Raw genomic sequence first — 15,161 nt, 5'->3', positions numbered from 1 at the left:
TTTTGAGCAAGTTTAAGGCTTTTCCATTTTTTAACATTTTCCCATGGAAATTTGTTCTTTGTCACAATAAAAATGGCGAATAACAGAAAAGCGACATTCAACTCGCTCGAAACACCACGATAAATGTTTGATTGACATATTTGCAAGAAAATGACGTTTTGGAATATATCATCACTGTGACTACAAGAATTAGTTATCGCAGTCTGGCGACACGATAGAATTTCTTCTAAGGCCAACTTCTTCTTCTTTCTTCTACAAATTTAACTTGCACACGTGTGTCGGTAAAAAGTTTGCTGGAAGAACCTGTGTTCATCAATAACATCGAGTTTTTAAAGTATTTCACCATTTTTATATCGATCACCGTAAAAGCACTGTGGTAAATATGACGTCATATGCATAATCTAATGCTGACTGATAGGTCAGTAAATGAAATTTATTTTAAGCCCCTGCCTAGGGACTCTCCCTGCTGCTGGTCCAAGAACAGGATCGAAATCATAGATCACAGATCATCGGGTCAAACGTGGCCTCTGTTCACTAAATAAACCGGCTCTCATAAAAATCTAAAACTTTTTTTGTTCATTGTTATACGTGCAGCACGTCATAATTATTGATTAAGTGCCAGCTGACGTCAGGACGTTGAATTAAGAAGAGAAAAAGGAAATCGATTGTTTTGTCACAGAGCCAAACCACCAGAAGGCGAATGCTGCTTTGGAGAAATGATTTGAATTTTTCGCGAATGAGTTATCTGGTCTAGGTTTTAATTAGCAAACAATATTGTTTATGTAAAATAAATTTTTCTGCTGGTATCAGTGCAAGAAACTTGTTTTGACTTTAGTCAACCGATGAGGCAGTCATTCTGATGTCACAACTTACGTTCAATTATGACGAAAGATTGGGACGAAGAAAGCCCAAGTTTGGTGTTACGTGTCACCTGCGTTGTTTCCATGAAGACTTACACGCAAGCGAGCAGCCTCAACTTGAAGTTCAGCGCACGCAGTCGTTGATCATGTAACTGTAACCGTGGAGAAAATGCCTGAATGAGCGAAATCACGGAATATCTCGTGGGCCGCATGTTGTGCATGCCTGGTCTAAACCTTCCAGGTTTAGGTTAATTTTTTTGTAAGTCTTCAGGCAACGATTCAACTTCCAGGGGCGAGCAATTGGTTGGTGCTTCATTGTTCTGTGTTGGTGGCGTCATAATCACCTCGACAGTAGCTTTTATTGTGATTGAAAAATTGAAGGAAGAAGAAGAAATAGCTGAAAAGATAGGACTTGAGGTGAAGATTAGTCAAAAGAAACAACTGTCTTTGACACAGATCTCATTTACATTCAAGAAGCCTTTGGGTAGCACAATTAGTGACGTAATAATGAACTGTTTGTTCAAAGATCAAGATATCGGAGGGAACAGTGATGCAGCGACACGTTCATGACTGAGGTAAACCAACCAATGACATCATCAAAACCACCGTTAACTTTGTCCGAACTGAGCAGAATTCAACCGTGACGTCATTGAGTTTGCGAAATATTTCTTTGAAATAAAGCTTCATAGTGCACTGTTCTGTTTTGTAACGATAGCGGGGAATCCCGCCAACCAGTAAAAAGATGTATAATTTACCTCAGCACAAGTTGTGGTGAACAATAAACGGCCTAGTCTGCCAGTTTGGCGAAATCAGCTCACATTGCTACGGCGTAATTGTTGCCAATATCGCTGTGCGCTGTTTATTTTAACAATTTTATTCGCTAATTAACGATTCGCAACCAGCTCAGGTTTTCTCAACAACGGTGAAAATTAAGACTCTGCCATAGACATAACACAGCCCTAAAACTAACTCGAACAATCAAACCATGAATATCAGCTTATTTTATTTAAAGCAACAATTTACGCTCCCACTGGAAATTCGAAATGAACATCTTTGCCGGTGAGCTTCTTGTAAACTGCTGAAAACGTGTCGGTCTAAGAGATAGAAGAGAAATGTTAAGTGATGAGGCGTCTGACAACTCGGAGCAAATGCAACTACTCGGTGATGGTTGAAGGGTTTCCACATTTTAATTTACTAAACAAGTGAAGGAAAACATTCTACATAGCGCAACTCACAGCCAGTAAGAGTTATTCTTCCCACGGCGTACTAATATCAAGCCATGTGTGATGTGAGGTTGCACTTAAAAATGGGGGGGGGAGTGGCAGAAAGTTTATTTTAGCAAATATTAAATAATTTTTGGCTTGACTTCCGAGCATTTATTGTATGAAACAAGCCCCAGTGTGAAGGGAGCGGGACCACTCAAGTTTAAACTTGCTCTGGCGTGAAATAATTTTGTTTCGAGCATCTTGTTTCAGCAACAAACACATAATTATATTGCACCTCACATCGAGAGACATTCAAGTAGATTCATTGATAAACCAGAGAATCGATTGTTACCTTGTGTTCGACATTGTTCTGCTGAGATTTGTCGAGGTGAACCTTCACCACTCGAGAGCAGTCAAGTTTGACTCTTGTTCTTTTGCCGACTATCTCAGCTGGAAAGACCAAATCCTCAAGGATGTTGTCGTGGACTGCCGTCAACGTTCGACTAAATACAACAAATACGTGATGTGGAGCATGAATTCACTTTAGACTGCCTCGTGGTTACCACTGCAGCTCAATTAAACTTGGAAAATGTCCAAGGTTTGGTGTAAAAAGAGAGACAACAGTTTATTTCTTATCAGCAATAACTTGAAACAAGAGCATCAAAAAGTCAAAAAAACCACCAACACGGCAATATTTAAATTTTTCAACAAGTATACGTCAAATTCCTACCTCCGAGGTCTCTTCTGTTTGTTTGCCGACCGACTCTTCCTTGTTGGTTTTGGAAGGATTCTTCGTTGAGCGATGAACATAATGTGTTTTCCGCTGAACTTTTTCTCCAACTCCCTCACGAGACGGACTTGAATTTTCTGGAATTGTCGAAGTTGAGGAACAGGAACAAATACTATGATTGCTTTCCTCCCCGCTCCAACGTCAACCTCCTGGAAGATAAATAGGATGAGCTCACCACAGGATAGATAAGCAGGATAAGCATAAGAAAATTCAGCTACAACCACTTGTGGTTGTGACAAATGATTCAAACCAACTGTAAGTTATGACACAAGACCAAACATTTTGATTTTTTTGACCCATTGTGCACTTGTCACTCGGTACTTGAAAGTACCGTCGGCATCTGTGCCGGTGCAAACAATGTACCAACGGTTCAAGGATTAGGAACTATTTAAAAAAATAGTTTGGTACTTGTTGTTCAAAAGATGCTGCTGCAAATGCAATTTTTGCCATTATTATGCCCCGGTAAATGTTTCTTCAGGTCAAAACATATGAGATGTTATTTGTTCACAATTGTACTTGACGTTTCTAGATTAAAAAAGATCAACAGATGCTACAGTTGGTATTAAGGATTAATTAACATGTATTTTGGAACACAAACTTGTTAAAATTTTGAACTAATCAAACGAAAAGTACAGAGTGCCGGGACTGACTGAAATTTCTTGAAAAGAAAAAGTCAGTACTTTTTTTAAAAGTAGCGACGGTACCAGTACTGCCCACCTATGGCTGGCTAACACGTTTTGGATGATGTCTATAGGTATAGTTGATTTGTAGCAGGAAATGTTTATCTTCAGCATAGCAATGTCACAGATGACAGCACATGAACTGCTAGCTGTCTTGTTTTTATCACAATAACTGGTACTGGAGACTAGGCCACTGCCAACAACAAAGACTGGACAGGTCTGTGATGTAGGTTAACATTTATATCAACCAGAACAAATACAACAACTAATTTAATATTATTTGACACCAATTGATCCTGTTATACACTTAAGTATGCTATAACTATACCCCATGGTAGAAAGAATGGCTATTGCAACCTCGAGATGTTTCAAGACAGGACTTAATGCCTCGTTATAAACAGAATGAGGGTCTTGGGAAGTTTTTCATAAAAAATCTGAGCACACCAGGTGCAAAATGGTGTACTAGGTGCATTTTTTCAGTCTGCACTGAACACCAGCCTAAACAAATGTGTGAGCTCTTATAAATAGAAAACATTGGGGTGCAGCAATTGTTTCTTGAAAGATCTAGATCAGGGGTTCTTAAAGTATGGGTCGCGACCCAAACATGGGTCGCGGAGGGTCAGAAAATGGGTCGCGACATAGTGACATAGGTGGGTCGCGACATAGGTTAATATAATATAATATAGGTCTATAGGACATTAAAATGGGTCGCGACATAGGTTTGGGTCGTGAGGTGATCATGAAACTCAGATTTGGGTCGCGCTCAAAAAAGTTTAAGAACCGCTGATCTAGATGGTGCAGTTGCCATGCTTTCCACTATGGCTGCAAAATATAGTGAAACCTCGTTAATCCAAACCCCGATCTCCGACACAAAACTGCCGGGAACAGATTTCTTCCTATGATGCATTTTAACCCTTTAATCCGGAAACCTCATTGTCCCAACTGTGACAGAAAATTTTTGGAACAAATGTGCTAATTTAAATAGCAATAAAAACCAACAAAACGGATTTTTAAGAGTGAATCGAAAATGATTCACGATTGTCCTATATATTTGTTAATTGACGAAAACAATAGCCGATTGTCTACGCTTAATAACGTTGCAGTTTCACTTTTTAAACACTTACACATACGCATACTTTAAATTGGAGTAAGGTGCACACAGCTTTTTGAACATAGTGCTGCGTTTGCAAGATTGATTGATTTTTCGCTTTCCGATAATCCGGATACCCCGCTATACCGACATTTTATGACGAAACAAAGTGGTCCGGATTAAGGTTTGGCTGCACACTTAAAACATTCATTTTATATCCGATTTTAGCCATCCTGCACTCCCGAGATCTCGTTAAAAAGTGCCATGCGTTCCAGTATGGATCAAATCTGTTACTCTTTAATTGTCTGTCAAGAAATATTCAATTTATAATTGATCCAAATACTTGAGTCAGCTCCATTGTTAGTGGTTCTGACATAATGAAAAACGCCAACCTTCTCATGATTTGATGTTTTGCCACTTTTTTATGGCAGTAACTGCTTAACTACTACATATTAGTCCAAATCCTTTTACCAGTTCTTATTTAACAACTACTCATTGATAAAAGGCTAAATTCACCTTGGACTTGGCCCTTATTTTAAGGTAAAATGTCTTTTCAAACAAAAAATTAACTGCTAAGGTTCTTAGAATGATACTAACTTTTGCCGCCGTTATGTAAAGTTCCCGCAAGTGCGTCTTCAAGTCACTGTTGTTTTCAAGTTCTAGGATGGCTTGAGATATGGTCGACTCAAACTCGTCTGGTCTTTCATTGTTGGCCTTGATTATCTTGGCCCCGACACTAAACATCTTGGTGGCTGCAAAAGAAATCGTGTAATATGAACCGGAGCAATTACGTAGGCCAAGTTCACAATAATCAACAAGTTTATTTTTACAAGTGTTCTAAACAAATTTCGCATAAAGTTCGGCAAAGAATTTAAGAAATAAACATGCTACTAAACCAGGAAAAAAGCAAGCATTAATTTTCACAAAACACAATCAGCAAACCTTAAAAGATGAACTAGATTTACAAAGATATTCTCCACAATATTTCCTTACCTAACCCTGATTTAGCAACACTGAAAAGGACTTGCATATCACGTGACTGCCAGCATTGCTCTTTAGTGGTTTCTAAATCAGATACTTGAAACGAACAAATTGAGGTCATGCAATTTCAACATAAAAATGTTATAAATTTATCAACAACATGTTTTATAAATAAAAAAGAAACCTTTAAGAAACATCAGATATTGGACTAAACGGAGGCTAATAAGCATTCAGAGTTTCTTAGGGCCAAAGAGTTCAAGAAACAAACCTTTTCCTTGTAATTATGCGGTTCTTGTTGAAGTGTACTAATTATTGTACAGTAAATTCACCTTTATGTATTTAAAAAATCTCTCAAAAGGTAATTATTGCTGCAACTTTTTGCTGAAAAAACTTGGACTCGTCAACAACGTCTTACTTTATTAACACAACCCTTCTGGGATAAGTTTTTTTTTCTTTTTTTCATTTCAGGACATTTTGAATCGTACAACATACCAACGTACTCACGATACGCTGCACAGATTTGTCATGTCACTAAAACTTGTCTTCATAGAAATGTAAATGCACGGAATTTCGTTGTAGGACAATATCTTGACAAGTATTCTGTCACAATAAGTAGAACAGCGTTGTGTCTTTTACCGCTGGTTGATGAACAGCATTGAAACGATTGTCGGTCACTTGTTTAACTACCGTAAGCTTTTATTTTTATTCAAATTCTATCGCAATCAAAAGCTGTCCACACAGATCAATAAAACAAATTTGTGGCCGCAGTTATTTACTAAGAAATAACTTTTTCCTTTAAATTCTAAATCATCGTATTTAATTTTTTTTTGGTTAATAAACTTTTTTTTTCCCTCTAACTTTGGCTGTTTACAAACTTTCTTTCAAAGCCTATCGCGTGAAATTTGATAAGCGAAGGATTGGGCACGAAGCAGTTTTGACTTGCGCTGTTAGTGATCTACGTCACAACCGGCAAGACTTGTTTCTATCACTGGCACAAGACTCCACCTTTTCATAGAAGCAATATACTAAGGATGGACCAATACGAACCCAAACCCGAATATCATCTGTGTGGGAGATTCAGGTGAACCCGTATATTATTTTACTCACAAATTTATGGACTGAGTTAACTGGAACAAAAAAGCAAACTAGAGTCAACATCCCTTGCTGGAGGTCATTTAGGTCAGGATTTTGCTTTTCAAGTCGCCATTTAATCATAATTTTAGCAATTACGTCACGTTACAAGCAAGATTTGGAAACTTTTTGAATTATATCAGTTGGTGCTGATACGAATAGATTCATTTGGGACAACCTTTATGACAGTGGTTCTCAACCGGGGGTCCGCGAAACGTTTTCAGGGGGTCCGTGAGAACTTCGAAATTTGCAACACAAAGTACGAGTTTTTAAAAAGTTTTTGCTGGTTTGAAATAGGCTTGAACATTTGCTTAATCGCCTATTGTGATGGGACAATACAAAAGCTTATTGAGATTTATCACCCGCAGGGAAGGCCTATTGTGATGCAATAGATTGCGGATTATACGAGAAGACAGCTGGATACAGTGATTTTAAGTTGCTGGAGATTGCACATAATCGCTTTCTCAGTTTTAGCTTGTAACTAGCAGCTTGTTGTGAGCAAGGTATAGATAATGCTTTGAAATAAATAAAAATATCCGCATAGTTTGATGTTATTGTGAATGAACAGCGCAGTTGTGCACCAAGACTATTAAGTAAAACTAAGCAAAGCAACATTTAAGTGCAGTCTCAGAACCCTTAGTTTGCTTAAACTTCAGGGGTCCGCCAACTGCTTTGACAGCATCAAAAGGGGTCGGCCAAGATTAGAAGGTTGAGAACCACTGCTTTATGATATTCGGACCCAATTACTCGTACTGGTGACCCATCCCTACAATATACAGTACCTAATTCCAATTCCACTTACTCAGATTTCTACAAATTAAACTGGTAATGGCTTAGGGAAATCACCGAAAGGGGCTATTTAACCATTAAAGGAAATATATTCAGGATATTGTTTACATTTCTGGGAAATATTGATATTGCGTACATTTCATCATAAGTAGTCTTGTTAAATAAGGGCCGCTGGTTAAATGGACATAAAAGTAAACTATTCACTAAGATAATAACAACAATCGTCCATTGCCAACATCACTGTTCCTCATAAATGATTCCTGTCTAATAACTTTCTAAGCAAGAAACCTATGATATAGTCTGCCGTGCTCATTCATATGGGCTCATACTTCATGCATGTTTTACTTCAAATTCAAATCAAGAAATTTACAATGAAGTTCAGACAAATATTTCACCACTAACGCCTCCAACTCATATCCTTGTGATTGCTGCTCGGGTGATAATTCTATTTTGTGATTTACTTGTGATGTAATAATCACCACTTTGCAATGTTTTGTTTGGAGAGCATTAGCAACGACCACAGACTGTCCGTATTTCTTCAAAGAACTTTCAGCTTTTTCGATCAAAATCTTTTCATTTGTTTCAAGTTTGAAGGAGACAACAAACGAGCGGGGAACCCACGATTCCGTCAAATATTTCAACAACTTAGGAGCGACTTCAAGATCAAGTTGAAGCGCTTGACTTGATGAAATCTTGTGCTCAGGCAGTTTATTGAACGGAACATAGAAATCTGAGACGGCAGCAGCAGAATAAATCATCAACTTTTCTTCGACTGATTTGACAGTCTGACATGATCCATACAAAAAATATGCGTAGTCGTCCAATGTGACAAAATCCACGAGTAGTAGTTTATCTTTAAACCTACGGTATTCTGTTATTGCTTGAGCAAGTTTGTTATCTTTTGACAGATGAAGCAAAACATTCTCTCCGTCACCTCTTGTGTCAAAAAACTTCACAATTTCCTCTCCAGTGGGAAATTCTCGAGCAAATGGAAGCAGGCTTCCTTTCCTGTAAAGGAAAATGACATGATACCCGCTCCTTAGAAAATTTTCTGCTGATCTGGAACCCCGACAACCAGTGCTGAAGTTGTCCAAAAATCTCACAGCATTTTTCTCCAAATTCACTGCCGTGCCACCTGATGTGACAATAACAATCTTATCTTTACAACCAGAGAAAAATATCCTCACTCTTCTCAAAACATCTTCATAGTTATTTGGTATTTTAAATGTTTCCATAAATTTTTTAGCAGATGTTCATGAAAAGTTCGTCAAAAACAGCATCGAGAATTCTCAAGTCGAGTGATATTTGTAATTTTGGCAGTTGGTGCTTTAGCTGTGATAATAAAAGGAATAAAGTAAAATAATTAATACCTATATTATTTACAATTTTCTATGAGTGTCAATATGAAACAGGATAATAATAGAAATCATGCAAGCTTATCCTTTTCTTTGAAAAAGTTTATCCTTATTTCCATGCACATTCCCGAGCTTTGTGGTCGTCGTCAAACATTGGTTATGTGTGACAAAGAACAACACCAATTAACAACTTCGTAAAATCTTTTATTTTATAACTACAGTTGTTGGCCATCAGCCAAGCTTATTTGATATCACGCTTACGTTACATACTCTCACTGCTAATGAATTCAGGGTCACTATAGTGACGTCACAAATGAATCGAACCTTTTCAATGTTAACATAACAATGCTTACAAGCTGCTTTTGGTTTGAAAGCAGGAGGTAGGTTTATAAACGTTTCATTTCATCACTCATTGCTGCATAATTAACATAAGAATGATTATACAGTTTGAAAATGGAGCGCAGCCTCAGGGCATTAGCCCTAGCTGCAGCCGTACGCACCAGGATTGTGCGAATTTTTCATCTTTAGGCCAATTTATAATAAATAAACAAAAAACTGAAACTTCAATGTAAAATATCACGCCAAAATTCATGCCTTTGCACATAATTTTTTCTTGAAAACTGCCGCACTTTGCAGTCGCCTGTAGGCTCATAAACTACTCCTGCCCCTAAGAAAATTGAGTAGTTTTGGTAGCGTTAGGTACAGGATCCTCGAAATCTGTGCCCCCTGCTACTCATTAAAAATATAGATTGTTGATTGCAAAACATTTTTACTTCACTACTGCGTGCGCAGTAGCATTTGCGCCGCTAATTTTGCACAAAAACTTGAGAAACTTGTGTCTTGCTTTGCCTCGTCTTCCCCTGCCACTATGTAATAGCTCATTATTGCTCATGGACCCTGTACAACGGGCCACATGCCCCTCCCCCCACGATCTATCCCTCACTAGCTGGAAAGTTCACTTTGTAACGGTCGATGACGTACGACCCCATTTTGTACTCCTCCCATTCTGTATGTAACGTTACAAACAGATCATACCTGAGAAAATTCATTGCTATAGCAGTTAAGGACATGGGCCAATACTTCCCAAACCCCTGGGCCGCGACCCAAAAGTGGATCTCTGATTGATTTGGTTGGATCGTGACTAAATGTAGTTCATGAAGCATTTTGATACTTGACGAATATCTGTGAAATTACAACAGTGGCGGCTAGTATAGTGATTATATGGTTGGTGATTAATACATTGTGTATAATGTTGTGTTTTTTCTCATCTATTCTAGAAGGGAATGCGAGAACACGTTGGTGATTTCAAACAGATGATAACAAAAAATTTTGAACAAAAATCTAGAATGAAAAGAGTATTGTTGAGACGCACGCAGTAAAAGCTCTCCTGCCATTTGTTACTACCTGCCTGTGAAAAAGTGGGTTTTCTGCGTTTACTCGGATCGAAGCAAAGACCAGAAACTGTCTTCAACCGAAAAATGACATGATATTGGCATCAAGCAAGATTGCTCAAAATTTTGACAAAGTTGTAGAAACAACACAAGATCAAGGGACACATTATCTAAATTCGAACTTTCCTGTTTGTGTTTAACTGTCTTAACTGCGTGTCGTTTACTTTAATGCTTAGAAAAAGTTGTCTGAAATGTAGTTTTGTAAATAGGGTCGCCAAAGCTTCGCTATTAATTTACCCTTAATATTTGTGTCGCCACAAGAAAAAGGTTGAAAAGCACGGACTTTGACCCAACAGCGTAGTGTTTTTACCAGAAATAACCTACACTAGTCATAGATATCTTATAGTTTACAGAAGAACTTGTTTATTTAGAATTGTCAAAGATGAAGGTTAGAAGATAGCTTGGTGGCAATATTTTTTTTAATCCACTTCGAATCTTTTTTAAATTACAAACGTATTAGTTATCGGGTTGTGACAATATTGCTCAGGTGAGTGGTAGATGAATTTCTTTGTATGATAAAGAAAAAAAATATTGAAAATATGTTTCTTAGTTTCCCAGCGGTTTGAGTCTTACACACTGGACTTGAATATGACGTCTAGATACATGAAATGCGTAAGAATTTGTGTGTTATCTGCAGCGTGTATAATAAATGTAACTCAGTTCAAATTAACTGCTAGCCTATCTTCTAAGCTTTCCTTGAAATGCAAGACAAAATTACATGTGTAACGCGCGGCACATACAATTTTACGTATTTCACAATGGAAACTTTTACGCATTTTACGTCACATGCTACGCTGACCACATAACGTGACCTCATGGCAAAACAAACCAATGCTTAGGATTCAAAGCACTGTAAAATAAAAAATAGGCAATCTTTTCTAGGCGAAAAATCGAAATCTATTACGTGTCAGCGTTTTGTTTTACTTCAATTGGACAAAAATCACAGGAGGGGCCACCCCATTGTAGCGTTCGTGATAATTTAATAATTGCAATAATTTATACAAATTGGCATTTTGCATAGTTTTTGTATTTTCTCCAGCTGGAATTAATTAAATGTTTAAACAGACGTATTTAGCGTCGTTAAGCTCTTATTTAAACAAGAAATTCTAAAACCGACATATTTGACGCAGATTGAAGTATATTGAAGTAGCATTGTATTTTACCGTGTAATGTTGATGGTACTGGATCAGGGTTTCGTATAATAGAAGATGTAACATGACTTGTACGTAGAAAATGCATTGTTTCTAGTAATCTTTAATCACAATCGTAGTTCCAAGCCAACATGTGACGTAGTTAAGTGTGTCAAGTGGTTTTCTGTACCGATGTAAATCGATTTGAATTCTTTGTGATAAAAGGCTTGGATTGTAACATTGGACAAGAGATACGTTTTTCATGGTATGAATAATTTGGCAGTTGCTGATTGGTCAATACTGGAATATAAAAGCAAAATGTTTCGTTTAAATCTCTCTCTTCTTTCTGAGTTATTTCCTTTGAATTGAAGTTATTACTAAGATATTGGGAATTGGAAGCATGGTGTAAATATTCTAATTCGATACAACTTATTCGGACAATATAACAATTAGACTTTATGAAGTTGGTGTTGATTTGAAGAAACATTATAGAGACAGTAGTCGCAACGGAGTCAAAGACAATTAGCTCGGAGTCAAACAGTAAGACTTGGCTTAGGCCAGTCTAAAAACCAATCCACCACTACCCATTTCCCATACCATGATGAGCCGCCCCTAATACAGCTACAGTATATATTTCTGAACCGAATTTTTTTGTTCTACCAAGGCGAGCGTGCTGGTGAGAGTAACCTACGATGGCAGGGACGTTAACATCAGCCAATAAGAGCGTGCCGGTGAAGGACCAATCATAAGCTGTGAAAGCGGCTCATCTTTTTACTGCTTTATTTGAGTAAAATTACTGGAAAAATCCAACATGATGCTCCGTGAAATTCTTCATGTTACGAGTTAAGTATTTTTGGCATTGCTCGTTTTCTCCATTGTCTTTGTGGAGCGATCAATGGAATGGTGCTAACCCCGTTGTAGACTGGTCAAACGAATACACTCACGAACAACCAATGCACGATATAATGAAAGAAACAAGCGATGGTAACTACCTTAGGTTATTACTTAATGAGATCCGAATAAATAAACATATCTCTTGCTGCATATGCAATAGCTCGCTAAACTAAAGACCAGGATTTAGAACCAACACAGTCCAATTTCAAGCACATCTTAGCGTGGACGTCTTTAACGCGCCATTTGCTGAGGTAATTCCCAGACTAAAACATCGCCGCTGCTCAATCATTTTATTTGTCGTCAAATGCGCGGTGGGAACGAAAAATCAAGCCGGTTGATACTAAGACGCGCCAATGAACAGGAAAAAGTGACAAAGCCGAATAGGCTTAAAACGTGCTTAAAAATAATTAAGGTAATAATCGCTGGTAACAACTAGCACAACCACTAAACCCATGATTAGTTAAATCTACCTAAGTTGAAAAAAGCAAAGTTAAGCAGATGGTGTGTTTCAGCAACAGATGATTGAAAATCGCTTCAATAATTTATACATCAGTGGGTGGCAAAAGAAAACCAACAGACTAACAGACTTGAGGCGCACAAAGTGTACTGAAAGTTCTGATTGCTCGAAAAGTTGAGTTTCCTTCCCAGCGAACACTTTGATATGAGAAAGTCAATAAAACCTTCCATTTCAACAATTTATTTTCAATTAAATTTCAACAATGGGAAGGATGCAGTTGTTTTTGGGAAACCAAACGTTTAATTCGAGGTTTTGTAGAAGGTCGGCTGCACAGTCAAGTTTGCTGCTAGGTTTTGTCTTTATATTCGTGAGTGTAGAAAAGCCACTTTCACACAGGAATTTGGATGAAAATGGAAGAAGTGTACGTATAGCCATTAGCCACACTCTTATATATGTGCCAATATTTTGCCCAGAAATCAGTTAGTGGCATTGCTTCAAAGTCGTCTTTTGTAGTGGAACTGCACTTTATTTCCAGAAATTCTTCATGAAAATCGTCCGAAAGAATGTCCTCGTTAAGCCGAAAGGGATTCCTTGTCATTTTCCATTCTGGAAGTTCAGTGTCACACAAGTCTGGGAAATAGCGTTCGAATTCCTGTTTTAAAAGTCGAAGGTGGGTTTCCACTTCAGTCTTAAGCTCGTCCTCCAGTTCAAATCCTTTATTCTCGACAGGCAGTATCTAATTTGGGAAATGAAGCTGCGTTTTCTTTTTGAACTGGGCGATGCCACAGTCCCAGCTTCGCCAAGAATGCAAGAATGGCATCGTAGTCACTGATACGGTTAGCATTCTTACTTTGTAGGAGCAGATTTAAGCTATCAAGAGCCTGGAAAATGTATGCGAGGTATGCCAACGCCAACGCCAATGCCAGCTGAAATCCCTCTGATGAAAATGGCAGAAGGAGATTCTGTTTCTCATGAGCTTAAAGAAATAGCTGTAATTCATCTCTCATTTCATACACGCGGGCTAACATATCACCTTGAAGATGAAACAACAAAGTCTCGTGATTGGAATCCATGCCCTTGCACAGCTTGGCAAACAATCTCGTATTGACAGCACTTGTTTTGACAAAGTTGACAACTCGTATGATTATTGCAAGCTTATCTTTCATTGCAGCAGGTAAAGTCCTGGAGGTTAGGGCCTCTGGGTGGATCACGCAGTGAGATCCAACTGCATTGGTACTTTTCTGCTTCATCCTTGCAATAAATCCATTTCGAGATCCAAGCATTACAAGGGCACCATCAGTGCAGACAGCCACAAGTTTCTCCCATTCTACACCATTTTGTCAAAAAACATGGCGACAACTTTGAACACATCTTCTGCTTTTGTACTCGTTTCTAAGGGTCTGCAAAACAGCATTTCCTCCTCTATTGAAGAAGAACCGACAAAACGAACATACACCAACAACTGAGACGATTGGGCTGCATCAGTTGTCTCATCACATTGAATGGCGAATAAGGTACCTGTACCGAATAAGGCCCACCTAACACTTTTTTGAAAATAACTCAAGAACCATAAATGAGAATAGACTGAAAAATCGTATTCTATTAGTGAGGGTATTAAATATATTAAAACCACAATACCTGACAACCCCCCAAAAAAATTTTATAAAGCAATTAAAAATTCCAAAAAATGGACCTTATTAGGAGCATAGGCTCCTAATAAGGCCCACCAATTTTGTGAGTATTTTGATTCAAAACATAGTAATAGACAACATATAACATTATTAGAAATTTCACATTTTAAGTTGTACAAACATTTAAAAAGATTCCACTAGGCGCATCAAAGTAACTGCAACAATTTGCCCACTGATGACTGGAACCACTCTTGAAGTCTGGACATCAATTAGCCAAGCATCTTGTATGGGCCTTATTAGGCGCATGTGGCATCCACGAAAAAAATGTCACATTTTTATCATCAGAAAAATTTTAGCAAAAAAAAGTGCATTATCCTTTTCAATACTAAGTTGGTTGTTACATGAAAACTTCAGCCGGCTGATAACAGTTCATTTAACCGGCCAAATTCTCACTTAATTTTTTTCTAAATTAACAAAACCACCTTAACTGCAAATATCAAATTTTTGTTGTGCTCTAGCGAATCGGTTGATCACGTGACAAGGATGAAATCTGGTAAACCATCATGAATTTATATTAGTTTTTATGTAGGGACAAAATCTTTTATTTATTTGCACGGGTTTGCGAAATATGAGCAATGGGCCTTATTCGGTACAGGTACCTTAAAGATGATGAATGTATTTTTTCAAGACCTTGAATCTCAATATCCTTTGCTAAGA

General features: G+C 37.8%; 2 protein-coding genes across 3 annotated transcripts; both read right to left on the bottom strand.

Annotated features, from left to right (window-relative positions):
* Positions 1 to 1,846: 1,846 nt before the first annotated feature.
* Positions 1,847 to 5,761, bottom strand: LOC143450144 (small ribosomal subunit protein eS7-like). 2 transcript variants are annotated; one of them, XM_076950580.1, is made up of 5 exons: positions 5,619 to 5,761; positions 5,223 to 5,377; positions 2,796 to 3,004; positions 2,418 to 2,568; positions 1,847 to 1,954 (listed from the first exon to the last, which is right to left on the bottom strand). In XM_076950580.1, exons 1-5 carry the CDS (start codon positions 5,725 to 5,727, stop codon positions 1,880 to 1,882), a joined length of 699 nt encoding a protein of 232 aa, XP_076806695.1. In that variant the 5' UTR covers positions 5,728 to 5,761; the 3' UTR covers positions 1,847 to 1,879. The 2 variants fall into 2 exon arrangements, with proteins under 2 accessions (XP_076806695.1, XP_076806696.1); XM_076950581.1 differs by having other exon boundaries at positions 5,568 to 5,694.
* A 2,088-nt stretch (positions 5,762 to 7,849) lies between these two features.
* LOC143450398 (phosphopantothenate--cysteine ligase-like) lies at positions 7,850 to 10,600 on the bottom strand. Its single transcript, XM_076950923.1, has one exon. It carries the CDS (start codon positions 8,759 to 8,761, stop codon positions 7,868 to 7,870), a length of 894 nt encoding a protein of 297 aa, XP_076807038.1. The 5' UTR covers positions 8,762 to 10,600; the 3' UTR covers positions 7,850 to 7,867.
* Positions 10,601 to 15,161: the final 4,561 nt, after the last annotated feature.

The sequence above is a fragment of the Clavelina lepadiformis genome, chromosome 3 (genome assembly GCF_947623445.1).
Source record: "Clavelina lepadiformis chromosome 3, kaClaLepa1.1, whole genome shotgun sequence".
Lineage (NCBI taxonomy): Eukaryota > Metazoa > Chordata > Ascidiacea > Aplousobranchia > Clavelinidae > Clavelina > Clavelina lepadiformis.
The sequence above is the reverse complement of the archived record's forward strand: the minus strand, read 5'-3'. Positions and strand labels throughout refer to the sequence as shown.

What these genes read in the sequence shown, in the direction of transcription:
- LOC143450144 (XM_076950580.1), bottom strand. Translation starts at nt 5,727, where the DNA reads ATGACCTCAATTTGTTCGTTTCAAGTATCTGATTTAGAAACCACTAAA. An exon ending in TGTTGCTAAATCAGGGTTAG is followed by an intron (nt 5,378 to 5,618) that starts GTAAGGAAATAT and finishes TTTCTTTTGCAG; the next exon opens with CCACCAAGATGTTTAGTGTC. An exon ending in AGAACAATGTCGAACACAAG is followed by an intron (nt 1,955 to 2,417) that starts GTAACAATCGAT and finishes TCTATCTCTTAG; the next exon opens with ACCGACACGTTTTCAGCAGT.
- LOC143450398 (XM_076950923.1), bottom strand. Translation starts at nt 8,761, where the DNA reads ATGGAAACATTTAAAATACCAAATAACTATGAAGATGTTTTGAGAAGA.